Here is a 27,506-nt window from a genome sequence, read left to right on the forward strand (position 1 = left end):
TGTGCGACACAAATGCACACAGTTTCTTTGAACTTTCACTGTGGTTTCAACTTTGTGACTAATCGGTGTTTGGTGGAAAAAAAACTCACAGATTTAAGTATTAGGAAGTTTTTTTCTGACTGTTTTGTTGGGTGTGTAGTTTTGCACGGAAGCGAAACATGGACGATAGGCAGTTCAAACAAAAAGAGAATAGAAGCCTTTGGAGTATGTTGCTACATAAGACTGCTGACAATTGAACAGGTAACTCACATAAGTAATGAGGAAGTACTGAATAAAACTGAGGAGAAAAAAAATTATGGCATTACTTAAGTAAACGAGAGGACTGATCGATATGATACATTCTGAGATACCAAGAAATCATCAGGTTAGTATTGGGGGATGTGTGAGGGGTAAAAATTGTAGAGGGAGACCATGAGACAAATACAGTAAGCAGGATCAAATGGATGTAGGTTGCAGTAGTTACTCGGAATGAAGGGGTTTGCTGATGATAGGGTAGTGCGGAAAGCTGCATCAAACCACTCTTCAAACTGAAGACCACAACAACAACATCTAAATTGCAAAGTATAAGGCTTATAAGATTTTTTTGCAGTGCTGAAGACGGGCAATTTTATGGATGAAGCTGGAAAGAAAGCAAAAGGTGGTGGTGGTGGAGAGTGAGGGGATGGGGAGGTTGGGGAAGGAGACTCAGAGGGGGTGGGGGGGGGGTGGGGGGAAGAGAGAGAGGGGGGGAGGAGGGGACATTTACATATCAATATAATGTTAGGGGAGGAGGAGGAGGAGGAGGAGGAGGAGGAGGGTGACAAGTAGACTGAAGAAGTTCAATGAATACCTTGAAGCAAAAATATGGGGAAAGCTCCTCTCTGTTGCAGCCAATTTCCAGACAATCCAGCGATAATGGTTCTGAATCCATCCAGCAGGTATTAGAGATCTGTCCACATTAGGACTAGTTACAAAAGCTCGTTCCACTTCTTGCACACCAGCAAACCCATCCAAATCAAATTCCAAAGATGTATCATCCGCAGCTTGAAGAGCTTGACAGACTTCTTCCCTAGAGGACAAAAAAGTTAAACATTGCTAAAACTTTAAAGCAACAGTTGAAAACTACATATTTCACAAACAAAAGACATAATTAAGTACATAGTAAAGAAGATAAATCCAAACTGTGCTCCAGTGATTTTTTAAAAACTGTGTCTTTGGAAAAAATAGAAGAAATTATGTATGTAAAAGTAGTAAAAAAATGAAGAGTTAATCTTAACTCAGAAGCAGCTGACAGTAATAAAATGTATACACTGGAACAGAATCCAAAGAAGTGGACACACCACAGCAATGAGATAATTTTGTGCAATACGGTAGGAAAAAAAAGTAGAAAAGATTACTGCCTGAAGAAACTTCAATATAATACACAAAACAAAGAATGTAACAGTATTATGAAGAGGAAACTTGCTACTCACAATATAATGGAGATGCCGAGTTGCACATAGGCACAAGAAAGACTCTCACAAACAAAACTTTCGGCCATTACAGCCTTCGTGTGTGTGTGTGTGTGTGTGTGTGTGTGTGTGTGTGTGTGTGTGTGTGTGTGTAGGGGGAAAAAAGGACAGGTATACTCTCGCACACACACACATATCCATCCGCATATACACAGACACAAGCAGACATTTGTAAAGGCCTTTACAATAATTAATTAATTAATATTTTTAAAATATTGAAACTGGTAACATGCTAAAGTCATGAGCTGCTTAGCTGTTGCCTTCACAGAAAAAAATGGGAAATTCAAATAAGATGATGCTGAATATGAGTACACTAAAAGGAGGGTATGGGGAGAAAGTGGACTGTGAAGAATAAGAAAACTAAATATCAGATGACTGGACAAAATCATGTACATAATTGTACCATTTATTTTATGTCTATGATCCATTAAAGGCACAAAATCAATAAATAAACCATGACAAGCATTAATAAATAATCGTACCTGTAAAAATCATGAGCAGAAAATTTAAAAAATTCAGCAGTTTTGGATGTCACATTTATTACACATTTCTTCACTCCAAACTGAAGAAGCTGTAAGGGAAAAAAAAAATTATCAAATTAGCAGCATATATACACAAGACAGCATAAAGAAAGCAATATAAATCTACTAGATTATACAGACAATACTTATTTCACATATGCTTGTTTCATTCTGACAATGAACTCTTTCCAGTTATCTCCAGTATTACCGTTGGAGATGGTTAGCTAGTTGCAGGCTAGGCAGAGCAAATGTAGGATACTTCTTTGTTCGTAATCCTTAAACATCCTTAGATAGACACACACAATATGGCTCGATTGCACAGTGGATAAGTGGCAGACTTCATACTCAAAGCTCTGGTGTTTGATCCCCAGTCAGTCAGTCAGTCAGTCTAAGGATTTTATTTTTTATTATTTTTTTTCTGGCACTTTTTCCTTCTTTCCCCTATGGCAATGATTTGTTAACGTAAAAAATGCCAAACAGCATGGTGGGAAAAAATTGCAATACCAAAAGATAATTAATGTAAAGTAATGAAATTGCAGAAATACATCTGGCTAGTCAACATATTTAAGTGATTAGCATTGCAAGATCACAGGTTAATACGAGCATGAGATAAGCCATTGCAAATGTGAAATGTTAGTACATTAGTAACTCGTATAACCACCAGAATGTTTAATACAAGCATGCAAATGTGCATGCATTCTGTTGTACAGGCGCCAGTTATCGGTTTGTGGGATGGACTTCCATGCCTGTTGCATCTGGACGGTCAGTACAAACTTCCTTCTTATCCTGTACAGTAAATCTCCCCTGACCCGCAGTTCTGGGTGACTTTCCCAAAATCTACCTCTTTTTGCTACACCTCTCCAGTCCTTTTCCTTCAGCCTTCTTCCTTCCCCTTCAACCCTTCTGCCTGAAGAAGAAGCCACTGGCTCCGAAAGCTTGCCAATCACAACACCCTAATGTGTGTGTTCTGCTGCCGCTTGGTGAGTAGATTTTTTATCTATCCAATTAAATAAAAACAGAGTCAGTTTTTATACCAAATTCACTATTATGAATAAGGAAATTTTATCCCCATGCATTTGAAGGATCTGAGAGAATTTCTTTGTCTCTGTATTTCTAATTCCTCTGAAACACACGCAGAGGTAATAGTGTCAGAAGATTTTTTATTAAAATGTATCAAAAGCTGATGACAAAAATAGAAGCTTCATCCACCTGTTTGAACATATTACACTCAATGTTAAACAAGAGCAAGTTAGAAATGCAAAGTGAAATAGTGCAGTCCCCCACCTCTGCCAAATTTATGACAGTAAAGTATTACTGATCTTTCACTCAGCAGCTAATGTGTTGACCTAGTATCAAACAATACAAAAAATAAAACGTCTAACTGTTGAAATCATAGCATCCTCCCTTTTGATGAGAGGGGATGATGAGGTCTGGAGAAACAGGACACAGAGAAGTACATGGGAGGTCAGTGGTTTGGTTATTTAGTATAAAGATGTACTGGAAAAAAATTAGTTTCTTAGAGGAAGAAGGAAGGAAGATTAGGGCTTAACATCCCATAACCAATGAGATCATTAGACACTTAGCAAAGTCTCATATGGGGAAGGAAATCGGCTGTGGCCTTTCATAGGAACCGTCCTGGCATTCACCCTAAGTGATTTAGGGAAATCATGATGAACCTAAACCAGGATGACTGGACAGAGATATGAAGTATCACACTCCTTGTTATGAGTTCCACGTCTTAAAAAGGAAGGTAATGAGGACAGAGGAAATGACAGAAAGGGTTTTGAAGCCATGCCAGGGCATAGATAATGGAAGATGGAATTTTTAAAAAATAAAATAAGATTTAAAGAAATAAAAATAATTAACAATTAGCTGTGTCATGAAGTTAGTGAGAGAGCAGAGAAGACAGTGTATGAAGTGTAAAGTAAATGTGGATCTGAGACAGTGGTGTAAGAAAGTAGTAGTCCAGTCAAAAAAAGTTTAAGTATGTTGGCATTAGATAAAAGGTGAGATGGGGCTGTCTCCAATGGGAACACCCAGCACCTAAATGTTGAGCATGTACTGAAGCATGACTCACATGCTTGTTACATCATACAGGTCATCTGAATTACCCCACTTAGTGTCATTTTAACAGAACTATGGGAATGGGAACTTCCCCAAAAAATTCTTTCATCTTACAATCATCATATGCATTAGGGGATTAATTTCCTCTGCAGTCTTCTAGGACATGTAGATTCAAATACAAACTCAGATACATAGACAAACTATTCCTGGAACAAACATCTGTAGTAATAATAAATCTGTCGAACTATTGTGTCTGTCCCTTTGTCTTTGAACAGGCTATTCTCCAAAACTACTACAGTGAAACCTCTTTATAACATTCCTCCATATAATGTTTTCCTCTATATTACGTTCGTTTTTTTCGGTCCCGACTGAAAGCCCATATAAACAATGTTAAACTTTCCTCTTTACTGAGTTTCCTCTATATTACAATTTCCTCCATGTAACGCTGATATTTTTGGAACCCTGGTCAATTATTTACCTCTTTATAATGTTTAAGTGACTGGATGTAGACACAGTTTTCCGCTCTGTGGATTCACAATTTGCGCTGGCTCAGAAAGCTCGCGCTCAGCGTGTTTCGTATGTCAGTGGCAGAATCTGGTCACATGACATGTGACGCACATTCTGCTTGCTATCTTTTTGGTGCCATTTCAGTTGATGCTTTGTATTCGTAGCGTGTTGTATGAGCTGAGCAGCAAACAGTTTGTGTGTCTAGTGAGAGTGTGTCTTCGAGATAACTTATTTTTTAAGCTTTCATCAGTGGACATGAGTGAAAAGTGGAAGAACATTTCTCTGGAAGAGAAGTTTTCTGTTGTTAAAAAAGTGGAGGTATCTCCTGGTGTGAGTCACGTGGAGCTAGTGAAGCAATTTGAACTGGTCCCCTCAACACTACTATGAAAAACAGATCGTCGATCATGGAAGGATTTGAGAACTGTGGAAATTCTAAACGTATGCGTGTGAAACCATCGTCTTACGACGAAATGGGGGAAATTTTATTAACTTGGTTTCAGCAAGCACACTCTGCAAACATTCCTATAAACTGAACTATTGTCAAGGAGAAGGTGCTTCAAGTATCACTTCAGGTAGGAATGGAAAATTTTAAGGCGTCCAATGGATGGATTGATAAATTTTGACATCATCATGGCGTTGTATACAAAGTGGAATGTGGAGAAAGTAAAAGTGTGGACAAACCAACTGTAACTCAGTGGATGCAGACTCTCCCTAATTTGATACATGGCAACAAACTGCGTGACATTTATCACACTGATGAGACGGCATGTTTTTCAGTTTAATGCTGGATAAGACATTTACTTTTCATGGGGAAAATTGCCGTGGTGGTAAGAAGAGCAAGGAATGTCTTAACGTTTCGTTGTGTACAAACGACAATGGCAGTGAAACATATACAAACAATGCGAAGGCATGGATGACAAGTGATCTATTTTTACGTGTTCTCAGAGAATTTGATGTCAAAATGGGGAGTTCTGCAAGGAAAGTGCTGCTGTTTGTGGATAGGTGTGCGGCACATCCACCAGACGTATCCTTTCTGAGAAATGTGAAAGTAATTTTCCTGCCACCCAACTGCATCAGCCAACTGCAACCTTTGGACTTGGGAATAATACACGCCCTTGAGGATAAATACAGGACAGCCCTTGTAAAAAAGGCCTTGAATTTGATGGACCAAAGAAAACCAGGAAGCCAGCAGAGCTCACAACTGAAGCTGAATATTTTACAGGCAATGAATTTAACTATGTACTCGTGGAGGGAAGTCAGTGCTGAATCTATTAAAAACTGTTTCACAAAAGCAGATTCTGTGAGAATGAGATGGCAGCTCCTGTGGAAGATGTTGCAAGTGATTTGCAAGAGTTTCAGGAATTAATAGGCAGTGATTCTGTCACTTTTGAGGTCTTTGTGGCTGTGGATGACAACATTGCAACCACAGGAGTACAAAGTATTGAGGAGCTGACTGCAGAGAGAAGCTCTGAGAATAATAGTGGTAGTGAAAGTGACAGTGACAAGGAAGGTGACCCTGTGCCCTCATATACTAAGGCGGCTGAAGCCTTTGAAACATTCAGGAGATATATGATGGGCCATAGACTTGAGGACAAAACGAGCAAGAAATGACTGCCACTGAGTCAAGGAGAAATAGAAAACAAACATGCTTGCTTGAATTTTTTAAAAATTATAGGTATGTGATTTTCAGATTACATAGGTTCCTAGAGTTTTGTACAAATTTAAGTTCCATTTTAGAATTTAATTATTAAAGTAATTTTTTTGTAACTAATTCTTTTTTAATCTGTACCACTTACTGTGTTTTTATGTAATATGTGCAGTATATCATAAAATTTGGCTCGTATTCTATAATTGGGTCAACTGAAGAATGGGATACCACCTGTCAGCTTTGGACAGTGATGTCATATCTTAAGAATCTGTTATAACATTTTACAGTACAAACTGTCTGCCCCGGTAGCTGAGTGGTCAGTGTGACAGACTGTCAATCCTCAGGGCCCGGGTTCGGTTCCCGGCTGGGTCGGAAATTTTCTTCGCTCAGTGACTGGGTGTTGTGTTGTCCTAATCATCATCATTTCATCCCCATCGACGCGCAGGTCACCGAAGTGGCGTCAAATCGAAAGACCTGCACCAGGTGAACGGTCTACCCGACGGGAGGCCCTAGCCCCACGACATTTTCATTTACAGTACAAAATGATCGATTTACTTTCACCCATACACCTACTGGGCCCCATGTTTTAATTACAAAAACTTATCATTTGATACATTGATCATTTGCAATGAATATCATATTACGGTATTGTGAAAATTTAAAATGTCATCTATGGCACCATTTGTCAAAGCTGATTGGTGGTATCCCTATCTTCAGTAATGCCCTATAAATATTATTTGGAAGCCTTCCTCTTTATAGTGTTTTCCTCTATACAGTGTTCAGAATTTGTGGTCCCTTGAAAAACGTTATATAGAGGTTTCACTGTACATGAATTTTTATTGAGTTTGCGCAAGTAACCTGAAAATAATTTGGGTCAGCATATAGGTTTTATTTCATCAAAATCAGATCACAGAAATTTCATCAAAATCAGATCACAGAAAAATGATATCCATACATATTATAGAAATATATGTATGTAGGTATGTTTCCACATCTCCTCCGAAACCACTGGACCGATTTAAAACTAACTTGATATTTGTATCACTTACTGTCTATAAAGAATCGGTGGGGGGGTTAAGAACCACCTACATATCAAAAAGGGGGGGGGGGTGAAAAAGAAGAATAGGCCAGATTTTATTCATCCAGTATATGAGAACAAGAGCACTTAGTGACTCGCAATAAATTTTACACATAATTACAAACATTTACAATATGTTTTTCTCATTGACACCCCCCCCCCCTCACACACAAACACACACACACACACACACACACACACACACACACACACACTGATGAAAGGAAAAAATTGTATCTCTTACTATATTTTCGCTGTTAATGCAGTAAAACTGCCTGACGTTTTAATTTATTACTTTTTTACTAGTAACTGTATCTGTGACACATTTTGCTGACTTCGTTCACATACAACACTGAATGTACCTGCAAAGTTATATCACTGCATGACACACAATTCAGGACATGTGACATCATAGTCACTGAGATGCATGAGAAACTGCCAATCACACATTACATTTAAATTCATTATTACTAACCACTGAACCGATTTCAAAGAAGATTTGGTAACAAGGTAGCTTGAACCATGAGGAAGAACATAGGCTACTTTAGAAAGTGTGCAGTACAAGATACTTACTGATTTGCATTATTATGCGAATTAGGGAAAAATATTTACTCTTTGACTATTTAACTATATTTGTGGATATGCTTTTATTGGTTGATATGTGTTATGTGATATGATTTAAAGTAATGAATATAATGCTTATACAATCGTCAATGTGTTTAATCCATACTTCCACACTATTTCAATAGCACAATGCGTAGATGTGTGCTCCTGCTCGTGCCCTCTGTACACACGGCTCACTAGCAACACGGCACATGCCGATGCATTGTGTGTTGGGACCGCTTGGCAGGGGGAAGAGCAGGGAGCACATCATGAGCTATGCTTTCCCAAACAAGCAGACACATGAGGGCAGGTGATATAATTACACACACAGTCACATAACAAAACTACTGATGCACAAGTGCAGCCCATGTAGCAGCTATATGTTAAATAAATGGAATACACGTGACAAGTGCATATGCAGGCAAATTTGTGGGTAAAAATCTCCACCTGAACCTCTGGATTGATTTAGCCAAACTTGGTACACATATCCAGAATGAGATTTTCACTCTGCAGTGGAGTGTGAACTGATATGAAACTTCCTGGCAGATTAAAACTTAAACTCAGGATCTTTGTCTTTCACGGGCAAGTGCTCTAGAGTCTGAGCTACCCAAGCACGACTCACGCCCCATCCAAACAGCTTCACATCTGCCAGTACCTTGTCTCCTACACATATTACTTATTATATGAAAAGAAACACTGTGGGATTGAGGACCAGAAATTACAATTGGGATGGGTGTGGTAATGTGGAGAGAGAATGGGAGGAGATGGACAGACAGAGAGAGAGGGGAAGGAAGAAATGGACAGAGAGAGTGGGAGGTGGAAAAGGATTGTGAAAGGAAAGAGGAGGAGAACATACACTCTCACTGATGTCCACCTGCTGTAGAATCCTATAGTATATTCTGAGCAAAAACATAATGAGTATCTCAAATAGAATGACCTCTTCTCTGTCACCAGCATGGATTTCTGAAACAGTGTTCATGTGAAGTCCAACTAATGCTTTTCTCACATGACATACTGAAAGCCATGGATCAAGGTAATGAGGTGGATGCAGTATTTTTTGCTTTCTAAAAAAAATCTGACTTGGAACCACATCAACAATTAATAATGAAAGTACGATTATACAACGAAACAAAAGAAATTTGTGATTATATGAGGATTTGTTGGCATGGAGCATGCAGCATGTTATCTTGGATGCAGGATAATTGACAGAAGTAGAAGTCATTTCAGACATGCTCCAGGAGGTATGTTGGGACCACTGCTGTTCATATTGTATATTGTGAAGAATGGAGCATGTGGACAAGAGCTCCTTCATTTATTCTGTTTTTGTGACATTACTGGATAGTCTCTGATGGTGTTTAAAAAGAAGAATCAAGAAGCCTTTATTCTAATAAAAAAGAAGTTTAGGTTTCTCTGCTTTAATGATGTACACAATTTATTCTTTCAATAACCATTAATGTGTGTGACATGACTTTTATTCAACTCCAGCAATGGTTGAGAGCCCGGAGATGCAAATAAAGAAAACAGATATTGTATCAGTGTCAATTAGTGAATCTAAAACTCGTAGGTGTGGCAAGGACGAAATATCTGCCTACAATGGCTGATTATTTTTGTGTGGTATGTTTGGAAAATGTTAATTACCACTGAGCTGAGTTCATGAGTCTTAAAGGAAAGAAAACATGTTCACAAACTTCCAGGGTGCTTTCGTTGTACTAAAGCAAACATCATCTTTTAGGAACAGTAAGATGCTGGGTGAAATACACAGTGATTGTACATAAAAATTGAGACTGACGAGGCAGAACCTGGCAATGGTGCATCTGATGCTGATATGGAGGCATATATGGCATAGAAATGTAAGGTACAAGCAGAACCTGTAGTTTCTATACGCGGCAAGCAGCAAATACATACACGAAGAGAGGCAAATCCCAAAACAGTATGGGAAGAATTTCAGAAATTATATGCGCCAAAGGATAGTAAATTATGCACTGTGTAACTGAGACAGAAACTACATTTGCTAAAAATAGAGAATTGCAAAACAATGGAAAGTTATCTAGGACTGATAGAAAATCAAAACTGTTGTAGATCTGATGGACACTGGTGACAAAATTGAAGATGGATATTTAGCAATCACTATTCTATGTGGACTTTAAGATGAGAGGGATAGCATAGTTACAGTTTTGTGCAATTTACGAGACAATGATTTTAAGTGTGTTACAGTTAAAAAGTATATGCTTGCTGAAGGTGCTAGACATCATGAATATAATGAAGATGAACAATGTGCAATGGCCTTTAAAGCTACAACCACAAATCAAAGGTACCGAAGAACAACACTTACGAAATAACATGACAAAGGAAAGGAACATAGTAGGTTGAAAGAAGGAAGCAGGGTTGTGAAAGAGGATTGGAAAATTATACAAATACTATTTCTAACTTCCTTCTACAATACCTAGGAATAGGTTGGCCATTCCTTTTCCCATAAGTCCCCTATCCACTGTACTTCCCTGAAGCCTCTTTCTTTTCTTATTCTATTGTTATTTTTATAGCCTCTTAGTAGGTCTTCTATTACCTACTATTACCTGCTTTATGAGGGTTTAACACAATACAAATTTTAATCAAATACGGTCAGATGGCCTGCACAAAGCTAGCTAAAATTCTCTTCTGCCTGGCTAGTGCTGTGGGACATTGCTCATTAATTCAGGTATGATCTTGTAATGGAAACACTCTACTTGTTTCACTTTCAGGTCACGTTATAAATCTGTTTTGTTTTAGGAGTTTTAGCAGTTTCCAGAATGAGATTTTCACTTTGCAGCGGAGTGTGCACTGATATGAAACTTGCTGGCAGATTAAAACTGTGTGCCAGACCGAGACTCGAACTTGGGACCTTTGCCTTTCGCGGGCAAAGGTCCCGAGTTCGAGTCTCGGTCCGGCACACAGTTTTAATCTGCTGGGAAGTTTCAGTTTTAGCAGTTTTGGGTACTGATAACAGAAACATGTAATTAACTTCAAACTCTGCAAACAGGAAGAGCAACCTTAAAGAGGAAAAAGAGAAAGAAAAAAAATCATGTCATGGCAAAAGCGAGTCTATTTTGTAGCAAATATGAAAAAATAAGCAATAGTTATACAACTGCAAATTTTTGCTCTCGAACCCTGAGTGCCTTTCTTGAACAAAATTTCCAAAGCAGCCTTCCCATGCCCCTCACATTTTACCATTTCTGTAACTTTTTAGATAGGAGCCTTTCATACTAAAATCTGACAGACACAGATAATTCTGCTGAGTGTTGTTGGCTATTAAAGAGAAATCACTTTAAAAAACAGTAAAAAAATAAAATAAGCAAATGAGTTCATAGTTAAGAAGTTCTTAACTGCAGCATGTCTTACTTCTGATTCTGTAAATTGGGATGGAGCATTGCCACCAGAAAAGTCTCTCCACTTAACACACCGTTTCGGGCATGTCATTCTTAGCTGCAACCAACTTCCTGGTGATGGGACGATAGACGCTTTGATCTTCGCAGCGGCTGGTTCTCTGTCATTTTCAAGACCAGCAGTTTCATTCAGATTTGTATTAGACTTGCAATGTTTTTTGTGCATCTCGTTATCTTTAATAGAGTTGCATCTCTTCTGTCTACCATTTATCTGTTCATGCAAGAAAGACAACACACTGAAGTACAAGTGACAGGCAAGCATTTTTATTACATAAAGAGTATCATATATACTTAAGAGTGTATAATCAAAACTAAGTACAAGATTTAAGCATCATTCAGTATATCCACTTTCCTTACAAAGAAGAAACCTGTCAATTAAAATTATTGTTATATTAGTTGCAAGAGCAGACAAAATGCTATATACTTTGGTTTGCGTGCAAAAAAAAGGCCTTTGTATTACTGTCAAACACCACAAAACTCTGTGACTAATGAAGCCACATAAATAATGGACAACAGGAATGTTGACTCCTCTATCATATTCCCTGCCCACTTTCCAACTGTGTTTTGTCTGTATCAGATCATACTGCTACCTGTGTCTAGTCTACTCAGTTCTGATTTCTGTTCGCTCCTTAGACAATTGTTTTCTGGCTACTTGTGGTATATTGTTTCAAACATTGGTTAGTTTGCATTTTTGAAGCTTTAGACTTAATTTATATCAACCTGGGGCAATGTGTGTGTGTGTATTACTGCTTCTCAGAAACCACAAAGTTGTCTTTGAATTTATACAAAACATAGTGTTGAGATCACACCTCCAAAACAGCAAGAAGTTCAGGATTTATGTATTTCACACCCTATATTCACAACTGCAAGCAGATGGACTGCAATTCAATCTGATGAAATGCAATTTTTTCGAATGTCCATCACGAAACTTCTGTTCACTAGATTGATGACCACCATAAAGCCCAACCTGCAGCATCTGCTGAAATCGACTGTCCTGCAAAACCTTAAAGAGTCATGGTTGTTTGGGGAGGGGGTGCTTCACGTTCAGAAAGAAGATTGAGTTTTCAGATTCTCTAATTACACTGCAGTAAAAGGAGCACAATTCAAATGGATTCCATAGGGCAATAGAGAGAAACACTAAACTATGGTCTTGGTGAGTATCACATCTCAACATAGCATTGGTGTGTGACTTTCATATCAACATACTAATGGAACACTGCACCTTATCACACTTGCATACAACATTCTGTACATTGCATCTATCAACTACTAAGAAATTGAAGAAAAGACCTTAGCTTATGTGATTCACAAGTATAAAATTTTATTCTACAGCTGCAAGCTCCAGACCTTTAAGTTTCTTTATCTCTTACAATAACCAAACTTGGTAATCATCCCAGACTAATTAACAGCAACAAAAGATTACTCATATAATGAAACTGTACATGCTGCAGTAACCACAGACGACTACTGCAGCAGCAACACTGCAGACAGACCAGCAATGCGGGTTGCCAACTCCGCTGCGAAGTCTGGCTGACGCAAGAGTGTTTACAAGCAAGTACCACAGTTGACAACAAACACAGAGGCATGGCCAACGTCCGTCAGAGGCCATCAACCAGCAGCAGACGAAGGGGGCGCAATGATCAATGAACTATTTCCCGGCAATAGTGTGTGCTAATAGTCCTAGAAATATCTTTCTGCCTGTGGCTAGATAAGCCAGCACCCTGCCATTCAGCAGGCAGTTCTCGACTCACCGAGTGCAGAAAAGATAGGAATTAGTTGTTATTTGCTTGATCTGCAGAAGGGATCCTTATTATTTTGGTTTTGAAGAGAGAGTTACTGTTGGTGGTTTATTTTAGTTTGCTTAATAATAATAATAATAATAATAATAATAATAATAATAACAATAGTAATAATAATCAACTACTACTACAGGAGTCATACCACACAATATCCACCAGAACATCAATGCAATACAGCTACATCCAAACTTATATATACAACTACAGAAATCCATAATTATTGATACATGTTCAATCACCCGAAAGTTCCTAAATGCAATATAACATATACCGTACAGTTAAAAGAAAGTCACGCTTGATCAAGGTCCGCGTCACTTTCCATTTTAGACCAGACATAACATCTGAGAAAAGAAAGAAATAATAATAATAATAATAATAATAATAATAATAATAATAATTTGTAAAGGCAAGTACAAATGTCTGCTTGTGTCTGTGTATATGCGGATGGACATGTGTGTGTGTGCGAGTGTATACCTGTCCTTTTTTCCCCCTAAGGTAAGTCTTTCCGCTCCCGGGATTGGAATGACTCCTTACCCTCTCCCTGAAAACCCACATCCTTTCGTCTTTCCCTCTCCTTCCCTCTTTCCTGATGAGGCAACCGTTGGTTGCGAAAGCTTGAATTTTGTGTGTATGTTTGTGTTTGTTTGTGTGTCTATCGACCTGCCAGCGCTTTTGTTTGGTAAGTCTCATTATCTTTCTTTTTAGATATAAATTATTTAACAGTTACATTGCAGACCCATACACATTCCCTGATACATTTACACATGGAATAACTATCTGAAACCTAAAGATCACGCAGACACAGCAAACCCAGCTAAATATCACCCCATAACATGCCTACCAACAATATACAAAATATTAACTTCAGTCATTACACAGAAATTAATGACACATACAACACAGAACAAAATTATAAATGAAGAACAAAAAGGCTGTTGCAAAGGAGCACGAGGATGTAAAGAGCAACTGATAATAGATGCAGAGGTGACATATCAAGCTAAAACTAAACAAAGGTCGCTACACTACACATACATTGATTACCAAAAAGCTTTTGATAGTGTACCCCACTCATAGTTACTACAAATATTGGAAATATACAAAGAAGATCCTAAACTGATACAGTTCCTAAACATAGTAATGAAAAACTGGAAAACCACATTTAATATCCAAACAAATTCAAATAATATCACATCACAGCCAATACAGATTAAGTGTGGAATATACCAAGGAGACTCATTAAGTCCTTTCTGGTTCTGCCTTGCTCTGAACCCACTGTCCAACATGCTAAACAATACAAATTATGGATACAATATTACTGGAACATACCAACACAAAATCACACATTTGCTACACATGGATGATCTAAAACTACTGGCAGCAACAAATCAACAAATGGCTCTGAGCACTATGGGACTCAACTGCTGTGGTCATAAGTCCCCTAGAACTTAGAACTACTTAAACCTAACTAACCTAAGGACAGCACACAATACCCAGCCATCATGAGGCAGAGAAAATCCCTGACCCCGCCGGGAATCGAACCCGGGAACCTGGGCGTGGGAAGCGAGAACGCTACCGCACGACCACGGGATGCGGGCAACAAATCAACAACTCAACCAATTACTAAAGATAACAGAAGTATTCAGCAATGATATAAATATGGCTTTTGGAACAGACAAATGTAAGAAAAATAGCATTGTCAAGGGAAAACACACTAAACAAGAAGATTACATATTGGATAACCACAGTGACTGCATAGAAGCGATGGAAAAAACAGATGCCTATAAATACCTAGGATACAGACAAAAAATAGGAATAGGTAATAAAAATATTAAAGAAGAACTAAAAGAAAAATATAGACAAAGACTAACAAAAATACTGAAAACAGAATTGACAGCAAGAAACAAGACAAAAGCTATAAATACTTATGCTATACCAATATTGACCTACTCATTTGGAGTAGTGAAGTAGAGTAACACAGACCTAGAAGCACTCAATACACTTACACGATCACAATGCCACAAATATAGAATGCATCACATACATTCAGCAACAGAAAGATTCACATTAAGCAGAAAGGAAGGAGGAAGGGGATTTATCGACATAAAAAAACCTACATTATGGACAGGTAGACAATTTAAGAAAATTATTTCTAGAACGAGCAGAAACTAGCAAAATACACAAAGCATTCACTCATATAAATACATCGGCTACACCACTGCAATTTCATAACCACTTCTACAACCCTCTAGATCACATAACATCAACAGATATGAAGAAAGTAAATTGGAAAAAGAAAACACTACATGGCAAGCACCCGTCTCATCTAACACAGCCACACATCGATCAAGACGCATCCAACACATTTCTAAGAAAAGGCAATATATACAGTGAGACGGAAGAATTCATGATTGCAATACAGGATCAAACAATAAACACCAGATATTACAGCAAGCATATTATTAAAGATCCCAATACCACAACAGATAAATGCAGACTTTGCAAACAACAAATAGAAACAGTAGATCACATCACAAGCGGATGTACAATACTAGCAAATACAGAATACCCCAGAAGGCATGACAATGTAGCAAAAATAATACATCAACAGCTTGCCTTACAACATAAACTTATAAAACAACATGTTCCCACATACAAGTATGCACCACAAAATGTACTGGAGAATGATGAATACAAATTATACTGGAACAGAACCATTATAACAGATAAAACAACACCACATAACAAACCTGACATCATACTCACCAATAAAAAGAAGAAATTAACACAACTAATCGAAATATCCATACCCAATACAACAAATATACAAAACAAAACAGGAGAAAAAATTGAAAAATACATCCAACTGGCTGAGGAAGTCAAGGACATGTGGCATCAGGATAAAGTTGACATTATACCAATTATACTATCAACTACAGGAGTCATACCACACAATATCCACCAGTACATCAATGCAATACAGCTACATCCAAACTTATATATACAACTACAGAAATCCGTAATTATTGATACATGTTCAATCACCCGAAAGTTCCTAAATGCAATATAACATATACCGTACAGTTAAAAGGAAGTCACGCTTGATCAAGGTCCGCGTCACTTTCCATTTTTGACCAGACATAACGTACACATGAGAATCATTTTAAGATGATTTCTTAACAACAGAACAAAGATGCTTTTTACCAACCCCCACCCCTTCCCCTCCTCCCTGTCCCAACCTTCTTTCAACTGACTTCGATCTTCATTTACAGAAAGCAATCTGCTTACAGACTAATGAGGAATGAAGAGGAATGTTGCATGCCCCTAAGTAGTCCTCATTCTGACAACTCATGGCATACAGAGCACAGACATGGACCTGTGTTACTCTCTTACACTAGGTCATGAAGTTCATCAAACACAGTTGGCACTACTTTCTTGAGCACTATCAACCCACACCAGTGCAAACACTTTGCCCTCCAAACGCAACTAACTTCAGTACACAGACTCCTCTTCCTAAGCATTAAGAGCACTAAGAGGTTGTTGCTATGATCTGCTTACATGTGTTCTAGCTGATATTCACAGCAGGCACAGTGATAACTAGCCTGGAAGTTCTGGTCAGGCACCATCCTCACTGGCCGAACATAGATGCCACACTGTATTAGTATTACTATTAGTAATTTATTTTTTCAATTAGCATTCTGCAATGACGTTCGATTTGTCAGCCTAATACAAAGAAAAAACATAAGTGTTTAATAATGAGGGGAAGGGGCTGCAAATAGTTACATGACCAGAAGGCACAACACTTCTGTCATAGAAGGAGGTCACATAGACACAGATACTGCTAATTTTTACGTGCTCTTTCGACACACATTCTCTTTCTGTGGATGGTACATGGTTCCAATACTGACTTGTCGGGCACTGAACTATGTCTCCGACATTGACCATTATAGCACAGCAAGCGTACATGATGGGGCAGTCACTCCGTATCCACTATTGCGTGAAATATCACAGCCAAGTGACCATGCAAGATAGCTGTGTGCGCACCTCCCAGCACCACCTGCCACGCACTGTGTACATATGCGATCACCACCTGGTGATCGCACTCAGTCTATTCTGATTTATTGTTCCACTCATTACGTTATCTAAAACTGTACTGTACCTGTCTTACTACATGGTGTACCAACCTGTTGATAACTTGTTCTACAAGATCATTAAATATACTTGCTCCAGACATGTCATCATGTGTTTTTTGCTTATGAATCATGCACAACAGACAACCTTGATGTGTGTGTTGATGGACATCATGCTACAGCAATTTTTCCATTAGTAGTTAGAGGGACAGAAATGTCAGGACGCTTTGTTGTTCACAATGCTCTCCCGGCAGTTGGCTATGAATCTGCCACCATTCCTGCCTTACAATGAGATGGCAGAAAGTGGGAGGCATACGAGAAGGCCTCCAACAGCACTTTGCCACATTCTACATAATGGATCCAGCCATGGTCATATCACTTTTTCTGTGTAGATATCACCCAGTACCTACCAACTTCTGTGGAAACTGGTCCCCCTCACGAGACTGGCACACCCGACCTTCAACGAAATGTGTGCTTTGTTAACCACTTCTTTCACCGATACTGCAACATCACTGCGTTGTGTGCGGAATTTTATCAGTCATACCACACGCGGGTAGCTGAACTGTAGGGATTTAGTAGGAAATACTGTTTTGTGACACAAGTAAATAAGGAATTGTATGCAGAGGAGATGATTAGGGATGCAATCATCTGAGCGGATCTGGACAAGGAGGTGTGTCAGAAAGCTCTACAATTTTAGGACCTTAATTTGGAGAACATTTTAAAATGGGCCCAATCCTTCAAAGTTTCCCCATCCACAGGCTGTTGATCACAATTCTGGAGTAAGGTGGTATCTGTCGTGCCAGACACAGGAGAGGCATTCAGCTTTGTCAACACAGTGTATGTAGCAAAAGTTGAGCGCGCGCGCACACACACACACACACACACACACACACACACACACACACACACACACACACACACACACACCGCACTTCAACTTTGACTCATAAACAAGGAAAGAAGTCTTGGCTCCTCGCCCAGCACTTGTTTTCGTCATGCCTGGACTGTTTCATAATACAAGTCACAGCAGAGTGCCCCAGCAGGTGGGCAGAGTGCGAGGTATCCCAGAAGGGAGGACATTTCCATCCGTCTGCCACTCTCTGGACAAAAAATACTTGCTTCAACAGGAATTAATGGACATTAAGATGTTTTCATCAGAATCTCACACCACTGTCTTGTAACATAAGAAACTGTTCATCACTCCCAACTTGCACAATAAACAAGTTCAGCTACAGGTTGATACTGGTGCCTCTGTGTCCCTGTTAAACATTCAAATTTATCTCCAGCTGAGAGCACCATCCCTTTAATCGACAACTCACAGCTTGGTGGGAAATAAAAAACAAAACATTGTTCTCAAAGGACAAATCACAATCGTGCCGACGTACAAAAATGCCGTACAACAAACATTTCACCTTCCTTATTGTTCACAGCATGAATACAGAGAATCCATTCAGCCTTGCAGCTTTTTCAACTTTTGGATTTCGTCATCACTGAATTGTTCTACAGGGTTCAGAGCAAATACAGTTTTAGGAATTGGAAACCTAAGTAAGGAGTTGTCTGCCATTTTCTCTGGATCTGGCTAAAGCAACGAACTTTACAGTGCACATTACATTAAAGAAATTGGTGCGTTTTTGCTTCCTCCATGCACAGCTCATGCCCCTCTCACTGTGGGATGCCACCCAGGAAGAACTAAATAGATTGACAACCTTGACCACTGTTGAAACTGTCTCAGCAATTGAATGGATGGTACCTTTGGTTATACAAATAAAAAACTGTCAGGGAAACTGTGCTTGTATGGATACTTTAAGCTTACTGTCAAGTTCCAGACACTGATACATATCCTATTCCAAAACCAGACATGCTTTTCTCTGCAGTCAGCTGGAGGATAGTATTTTTCAAACGCGGATCTCTCTTAAGCTTGTTTACAACTGCTCCTGGATGAGGAATTGCAGAAGGTTCTGGTGCCAACATTCTGCACGAATTCGGGTTGGTCAGTGCCCCAGCCATCTTTCAAAGGTGACCCGAGCAACTGCTGCAGCATGTTCAGGGCTGCATAAATTACATAGGTGGCAATGTGTTGACAAGGCCACAATGAGAGAACACTTAGAGAACTTGTGGCAGCTGTTCACACTCCCAGTCTGCAGGCCACAAATGTAATTTCAGAAAATTTCTTCTTCCTTTCAACTGTTGATGGAATAGCTGGGACACATCATTTCTTGTGATGATATTAAGCCCTCACATAAGCTAATTGAAGCCATCATCACACTTCCCCACCCCCACCCCCACCCCTCAAATTTAAAGGAGCTCCGGACCTACTTGGGGAAGGTGACATATTGTGGTTAATTTATCCCGGGTGTGGCATTGATTGTGTACCTGCTCAACTACCTGTGGAAGAACGGCGTGCCCTTTGTATGGTCAGAGGTATGTGAACAGGTGTCCAAGGTTCTGATGCAGGTCCTCTTATTGACACCGTGACTTGCCACATTTCAACTGAGTAAATAGCTAATGGTAGCAGTGGACACATCTGAACGGGGCATGGGGGCCATCCTGCGACAGAGAGAATCAGAGGGCTCTGATTATCAAATTGCATTTGTGTCAAAGACACTCAATGCCACACAGAAGCAGCATTCACAATTTGAAAAAGAGGCCCTTTTGATCATCTTTGGGCTGAAGATTCCACATATTTCTATATGGAACAAACTTTAACCTTATTACAGATCATAAACTGTTGATCTCTGTCCTCAGTCCCACAACAAAGCAACCTGAGATGATTACCCATTGACTCCACAGATGGGCACCCATTTTCAGTAGGTACAATTATGAAATTCACTTCCACAATATCACTCAACACACAACGTGGACACTTTGTCCTGTCCCCTCAACTGACCCCACTCCAAGTTCGATCAAGATGAGATCTCTTGTACTCGTAGTTGGACGAAGAGGCTCAGCAGGCAGTGCATGCTTTTTCTAATAACAGGGGCCCTTGTGGCTGTGGCCATGCCCCTTTTTCCATAACAGGGACCCTTGGGGCTGTGGCCATGACCAAGGACACCACCTTATAACACTTACGACAGTATGTAGAACAGGGCTGGTTGGACCACATTCCTGACTCCAACCCATTGCAGCATTACTCCACCACCAGCTAATCCTGGTGGATGGAGTTATCCTACTAACTGCAGATCAAATGTTTCTCTGGGTATTCCCACTGGAACCCCTGCGTCTGACAATCTTAGGGCTCTTGCACCAAGGTCACTGGGGAATCGCACGAATTACATCGCTCACCCCACACCATGTGTACTGACCAGGCAAAGACCAGCAGCTCGAGCATTTTGTCCACAACTGTCATGAGTGTGAACAACAGCAAGTGGCTTCCTCTGGCTTTCTCATCCTGTTCAACACCCTCGAGCCCATGGAAAAAGGTTCACATTGATTTCATGGCCATCTACCTGGATACTAACTGGCTGATTGTCCTGAATGTGAACTACAACCTTCCGCACATTGCCAACTGTTGATCCACGTCTGCTGAGGTTATTGTCGCAACACTCTGTAGAATTTTCATTACTGAAGGTCTTCCTCTCACGCTGGTGTCACACAACGGACCACAGTTTTGCTCTAAGGTTTGCAGCGAGTTCTGTTACAGAAACGGTGTTCACCACAAGCTGTCCCCCCACCCCTCTCTCCAATCAAAGGGTGAGACCGAAAGGCTCTTGCAAACATTTAAAACTCGAATGAAGAAATATGCGGTCAGTATTCTTAAGAATGAAGAGTTCATACAGGTCAATGCCCATAGGGGAGAAGGGTCCAGCGGATCTCCACCATGGCACTCAGCCCAATATACTCTTTCATCTGATGCTGGCAACAACCGTGGAGCCTTCCGTCACACTATCTCCATGTTTGCAGCAAGACATCTGCCTGTGGCTTTGGATGACAGTTCAAGTGGATTTTGGCAGTCGACTGGCAGCAGTGGGGATGCTGCATGTTCATGATGGCCTCGGGGGTGACACGCCTTCAAAATCAGCCCTACCTGCAGCAGAGGACGCAACTGCTGCCACCTCTAGGCTCTGCAGCAGTCACACATCGCGACAATGCCTTCTTTTGTTTCTCTTCCATTGACACCTCAGCTATATCCCCTCTTCCTCCTCCCACTCTGTTGTTGCCCTCTGGCTTGCAGCCCTATTTACAAAACTTTCCTTCGCCCCAATCTCTCTCTGTTTTTAGGCAGCCCAAGATGGATTGGATGTTGGAAGGAGATTAGGCTGCAGTGTCAGAGCCACCAGTGTGCCTCATCCACTGCTGCTGCTTGCCATGCCACAACCTGACATGGATAGGGCATGACCTCTACTACCAGTGCTGGAGCCTCCACTACTCCAACTACACCACCAAGCGGGGAGCTCCTAGCCATATGCTCCCATCCGCACTGGCCAGGAGCCTGTGATGCTGGAGGGTCTATCTGACACCTTTCCGAAGATATCGGTCCAGTTGAGAGTGCTGCCTGGGCACCTGGCTGGGCAGTGGTCACCTTGCCAAGATGCAGATCACCGCTGCCCATGAAAGAAGGGATGTTACCACCCACTCGGCTACCACCTTGACATCAGGCATCAGGCAACATTTCCTACATCAGCCGTCATCGCACTGCAGACATATGATGTGACAATCATGCTGCATCCACTATCGCCTCACGTGGCTGCCAGGAGTTGACACCACAGCTGAGCAACCGCAAATGACAGCTGCACAAGTGAATCCTAGTGCCACATGCCACATGCTGTCTATGTATGCGATTGCTACCCAGCAGTAGCCCTCACAAGGGACATCCCTTGACTTCAACAGGAATTTGTGTTTAAACATTTGTACATAGACTCATCATCTCACATTTCTAACCACCCCAGCACTTGCGTGTGTTTTTGTTGGTCTCGGTTTGACCACCTCTACATCCACAACTCCATGAATACTCCACAAGCCATCTGACATTGTGCCATGGTGAATACTTCTGGCTCTACTAACAAACCCCCTCCCTCTCTTTTTCCCTGCTCAACACACACAAGACAGTGCTTGCAGTCTTGGATGTGGGGAGGGTGTTAATACACCAATCAGTCAGTTACATCAGCAAGTAGCTGACGTATTTAGTATACATGTGCCTGTAATGTCATACATATACAGAAAAAATGAACGAAGCCATTAATGTCTGTAACATTTTAAACAGTGTGGAATCCAAATTAAGAAGGCACTGTCCAATAGAAAATGGTGTAGGAGCGGATGATGACACTTTTGCTACATTTCTGGTGGATTTGATTACTCAGAAACATGAATATTCCTTTGACTGCTCAAATGAAGTTACACGGTTAGTAGAGTGGATGAAGTAAACAATTTTATGGATGATAATGCAATTAATAGTGTTCAAGATTGTAGTGTCAGTGGCGGAAACAGTATTCTTCAAAGAGAAGCTAGAAGTTCTGTTGACTACAAACCTTCACCAGAAAAAAATTTCAGTACTGTTAGTACTTCAACAAAATTTTGGAAGAACATCTTTAATGTTTTTATGATGATTATCATACACTTCCATGTAAAGGTGTGATCTATAGCTCGTTATTGATGAGACTCCGTATACAACAAGCACATTGAACATCAAAGTAATATTTGATTACACAGAGAGGAAAAAGAAGTAATGAAATTCTACTTCAAGAAACAAGGCAATCAAAGAACTGGAGATTAAACAACACTTTCTATCCCAATCTGACAGCAAGGAATGAAGGAAAATGTACCCATTACTTGTATGTGAAATTTTGGGCACTGTAAGAAGCAAGAGAAACTGAACACACAAAGTCTAAATGTTCTGCAGCTTTCATAGCATGCTTCAAGAAAGAATACAGACTTGCTATAGACACATCATTGCTTTCATGACAGTCACAGATGTACTGGAACACCAAGCTATTCGCCCGCCATTTTGGAGGCCGTTTTGTCGTAGAAGTAACCAGAAAACTTCCAAGTTTTCAGATACAGGGACAGTATTTTGAACACTGATCAAAGTGGATTAAATTATGAACTAACTTATGGTGCAACACTATCTACAGTACGAAAGGGTAAAAATCAACAGTTGTCTTGGACCAGTCTGAACACAATATAACTCATAGTTATACAATAAATGTGACTCTCAATGAGCAAATACCTAACAAAAAAACCTGTATATTTGTCCCCCCCCCCTCCACACACACACACACACACACACACACACACACACACACACACACACACACACACACAAGATAAAACCAACTACTTTTGGCCTCAAATTTAAAATGGTTATTGAAGACAATTTTCCATCAAACATTAAACATTCATTTGGAGGCTAGCATAAGTGGGATAATGTCAAAGGATCATTTAACATCATGAATGTTGTTAATGGCAATGTCACAAATAACCTTAAGTGTATACTACTTTGTGATTGATGGATTGCTCACAAGGGCACAACAATACTAAATGATTCATTTGCAGGTTAAGGCACTGAACACACAATCATTTCATCAAAATCAACAAAATATACACAGCCTTTGGAAGTATACCGTATTTACTCGAATCTAAGCCGCACTCGAATCTAAGCCGCACCTGAAAAATGAGACTCGAAATCAAGGAAAAAAAAATTTCCCGAATCTAAGCCGCACCTGAAATTTGAGACTCGAAATTCAAGGGGAGAGAAAAGTTTTAGGCCACACCTCCAAATCGAAACAAAGTTGGTCCATTGTAATGTGAGACACAATTTAGGTCGAATGAATGACAATACAGCTACAGTAGTTTGGTTCGAGTCGTAAGCTTAGCAGTTAAGCTTTACCACGTAGCCATTGCTATGCGTCAGGCGCTCCGTCCGTATTTATACGGGTACCCTTCCTTTTTCACGTGCTTCGTCTGGTTTGAATCGATTGCCTATTTTGCTTTGATCTGATAAGTGCCGTTTTCTTTGTTATAGGTGTTTGCGTCACTCTTAAGCTGAAAATGCATTACTGCACTGTGTCATGCATTGTTTGTCGCATTCTGATAGAGCGTGTTTACGGCCTGTCGCGGCTCGCGGCATGGCTTGCTTTTGTGCGCGCTACCGCCGCGTACAATTAAAACAAAAAAAGAGAGGAATCGTCTCATTAGCGAAACAATGGCAAGAGACTGCTATTTGTTGTTACTTACACTGCTGCTTTCTTTGATAATGATCAACAAGAATCAAATAATAGACTGCGTATGAATAGAACATGTTCTGAACGAGAGTTACGCGAAAATTTTTCTCCGTTTGAAAATCTTTGCAGCCGCTTCTTTATTACATCAAATTCTGCACAGAAATTAGAGTCATCTTAGATTTAAAAATCTAGTCACTTGCCGTGCTTCATTTCAGACACTATCATTATTAGGCATAAGAATAATACGAATATAAACATGACACGATACGTATATTCTTCCGCGTTTGCTGTTGTCTCACTCTAGTTTCGTAGTTTTTAGGCAGACAGGATTTAAATGAGATAGCAGCAAACACGAAAGAATACATGGCAAAATGTTTATATTCGTATTATTCTTATGGTGAAGAGAATACTGTATGTGATTCAAATTTCATCAGGTTCCTATTAGCAACCATCTCTTCTCACAGATAGGAAAAAATTCAGAACGTGGAGTTGGCCATATTAACAAACATCCCAAACAGTCTTGCCAGTCAGATTTTCGTAGTACACTGAAATTGTGCTACATTCGAAGATGAACAATACGGAATTTGTATTTACTTCGTTGGATAATGTATGAAAATGCAGTGGTCGAAACTCGCGGCGGAGAAAAAAAACTCGTCTTCCACTTTTTTTTTAAATTTATTTACTGACGCAGAGGTTTTGGCGCCAGTATTTATCTTTGTGCCTACAAAGCATGCTGTGTTGCGCTACATATATTCGACGGCAGAAGTTAGTTGTGGCGGCACGTACCAACATTTTTCATAACTTCCGCTTGCTTTGCACTCGATTCTAAGCCGCAGGCGGTTTTTTGGATTACGAAAACCGGAAAAAAAGTGCGGCTTAGATTCGAGTAAATACGGTATTTCTCTTGGCAATAAAAATATGTGCAAGAAGGATAACAGACTCTATAAGAACCCTCTGCAGAGACTTCAATACTAAACTTTCTTAATGAATGTGTTATATTATTGGATGGATTGACATTAGTGTTTAACACCCTGTCAATGATGAGGGCATTAGAGATAGAGCACAATTTCAGATAAGGGAAGGATAGGGAAGGAAAATGACAGTGCCCTTTCTCAAAGGAACCATCCTGGCATTTGCTTGAAGTGATTTACGGAAATCGCAGAAAACCTAAATCATGATGACCAGAAGCGGGTTTGAACCATCGTCCTCCCAAATGCGTGTACAGCGTGCAGTATGCCACCTCGCTCGTACATTCTATCATTCATGCACCAATGTATCAGCCTACGCTTCAATACCCCAGAACATGTTGCTGAATTCAAGAACGCGATTCAAGTGGCATTTGGTTTTGCACCTCAAGACTGTTATTCTGAGGATTGTCCAGATATTCCTTTCACCAAATGTGCATATTGTTTCATGCATTTTGTTGAGGAACAAACATACATTTTAAAGTCTGATAGTGGGCAAACTAAGAGTAACACAATAGAATGCTTTCACCATCCTAATCACAGTGGTATGTAAAGCTTCCACATACAGCTGGAACCCTAAATTCCTGTTCCCTTGTCTGTTCTCACTCATCATGCCATTCACTAAGTCATCTAAAACTGCACTGCATCTGCCATACTAAATGGCACACCAAGGATTGTGTCTTGTGTCCATTTTAACTTGTTCTGGAGGTGTCGCATCTCCTCCTCCCCCCCCCCCCCCCCCCAACAGATTTCATTAAGTGAAGTACTTGGGAAAGCATAGAACTACATAATGTGGCTTCAGATATTGTGACTATAATTGTTTTGTGGAAGCTGTAAAGATGCATTTTATTTGTTTGCAATAAATGACACTGTACGTTTCATTGTGACCACCAGGAAACACAATTTTGGAAGAACTAATAAAGTCATACCATTTCCTTTGGAGATTAAGAATTGTTTTAATCTTTTTTTGGTGTTCTGTACTTAAATTTGTAGGCTATCCACTGAGGCACTATTCAAGCTTTAGTCATTTCCAGTTGACAAGAAAAAGTCAATAGAAATTTCTGCACTTTAGCACACACTGTGATCAGCTCATTGTTTACTTTTAGAGAATTTTCTCAATTTCCATGTGTGTCTTTCAAACATTTTCTTTTAATAACAACCCAAACAGTACATGTCTAAATTTTCTAGTGCATGACTGTTGTAGACGTGTACTAGAGTTTCTTCCCATTTAATAAACCTAAATCTCCTTGTAGAATAACCATCTGGAGTTATGGCAATGAACAGAACTTCTATAACAATTTTAAACTCAGCTGCACAACAAAACCATAGTTTAAATCCTACAGTTAATAATGTTTTAGATCATGATGATGCTCAAATACTGATTAAATATCATGGTGACTGACATGAAAACAACAACAACAACAACAACAACAAGTGGAACACCAGAGTGATAATAAGTGAGAAACCTGTAGAGGAACATAGATTTGTGGGTGAAATACAAACTAGAAAGACGTGCACTATCCATGGAATAAATGAATAATATAGTTTTGACACTGGTGGAAACAGTTTTGCTCTGGAAGCTCATTTGATTTGGACATAGTAGGGCTTGGAAACTTGCAGGGGAAAAAAGCAATCATTTCAGAGAAAACAGAAAACAGGAGGTAAGTCACACCATTTCTTTGGGAAAATAAGAATTATTTTAATCTTCTTTTGGTGCTCTGTACTTAAATTTGTAGGCTATCCACTGAGGCACTATTCAAGCTTAAGTCATTTGAAGCTGACAAGAAAAAGTGGGAATGAGGTGCTGTACTTTGGACTGTAAAACCTTCCTTATATAGTCGACCACTGTTCAAGTATCTCTCAATATTAGGATGTTCAGACCACTTTCAGTATGTGACAAACTTTATTCAGCACTTGTTTTTTGCCTGCTGTGCTGTTTAACTACCCACATTGTCATATTGTCCAAGCAACAGGAGGGTCACAATGTAGCTGTAGCTTAGACTGAAGTAAGGCTAATCCGAAAACACTACATTTACCACTTGACACTCATAGCATTCACATGCCTCTGTCTGTCTGTGGGATTTGTGGCTTCTCCATCACGTAAACAATCAGATGCATGCCGCTATTC

The 27,506-nt window shown here is 39.8% G+C and overlaps 1 protein-coding gene across 1 annotated transcript in view; it reads right to left on the reverse strand.

Annotated features, from left to right (window-relative positions):
- The window catches only part of LOC126188738 (breast cancer type 2 susceptibility protein-like), a 159,773-nt gene that overhangs the window by 127,471 nt on the left and 4,796 nt on the right, over positions 1–27,506 (reverse strand). Inside the window, exons 2-4 of the mRNA XM_049930346.1 lie at positions 11,287–11,541; positions 1,973–2,061; positions 830–1,048 (exon numbers count right to left, since the gene is read on the reverse strand). Of these exons, the coding sequence (XP_049786303.1) occupies positions 830–1,048; positions 1,973–2,061; positions 11,287–11,541 (563 nt within the window). The remainder of the gene's footprint in view (positions 1–829; positions 1,049–1,972; positions 2,062–11,286; positions 11,542–27,506) is intronic.

The sequence above is a fragment of the Schistocerca cancellata genome, chromosome 5 (assembly GCF_023864275.1).
Source record: "Schistocerca cancellata isolate TAMUIC-IGC-003103 chromosome 5, iqSchCanc2.1, whole genome shotgun sequence".
In the NCBI taxonomy this organism is placed as follows: Eukaryota; Metazoa; Arthropoda; class Insecta; order Orthoptera; family Acrididae; genus Schistocerca; species Schistocerca cancellata.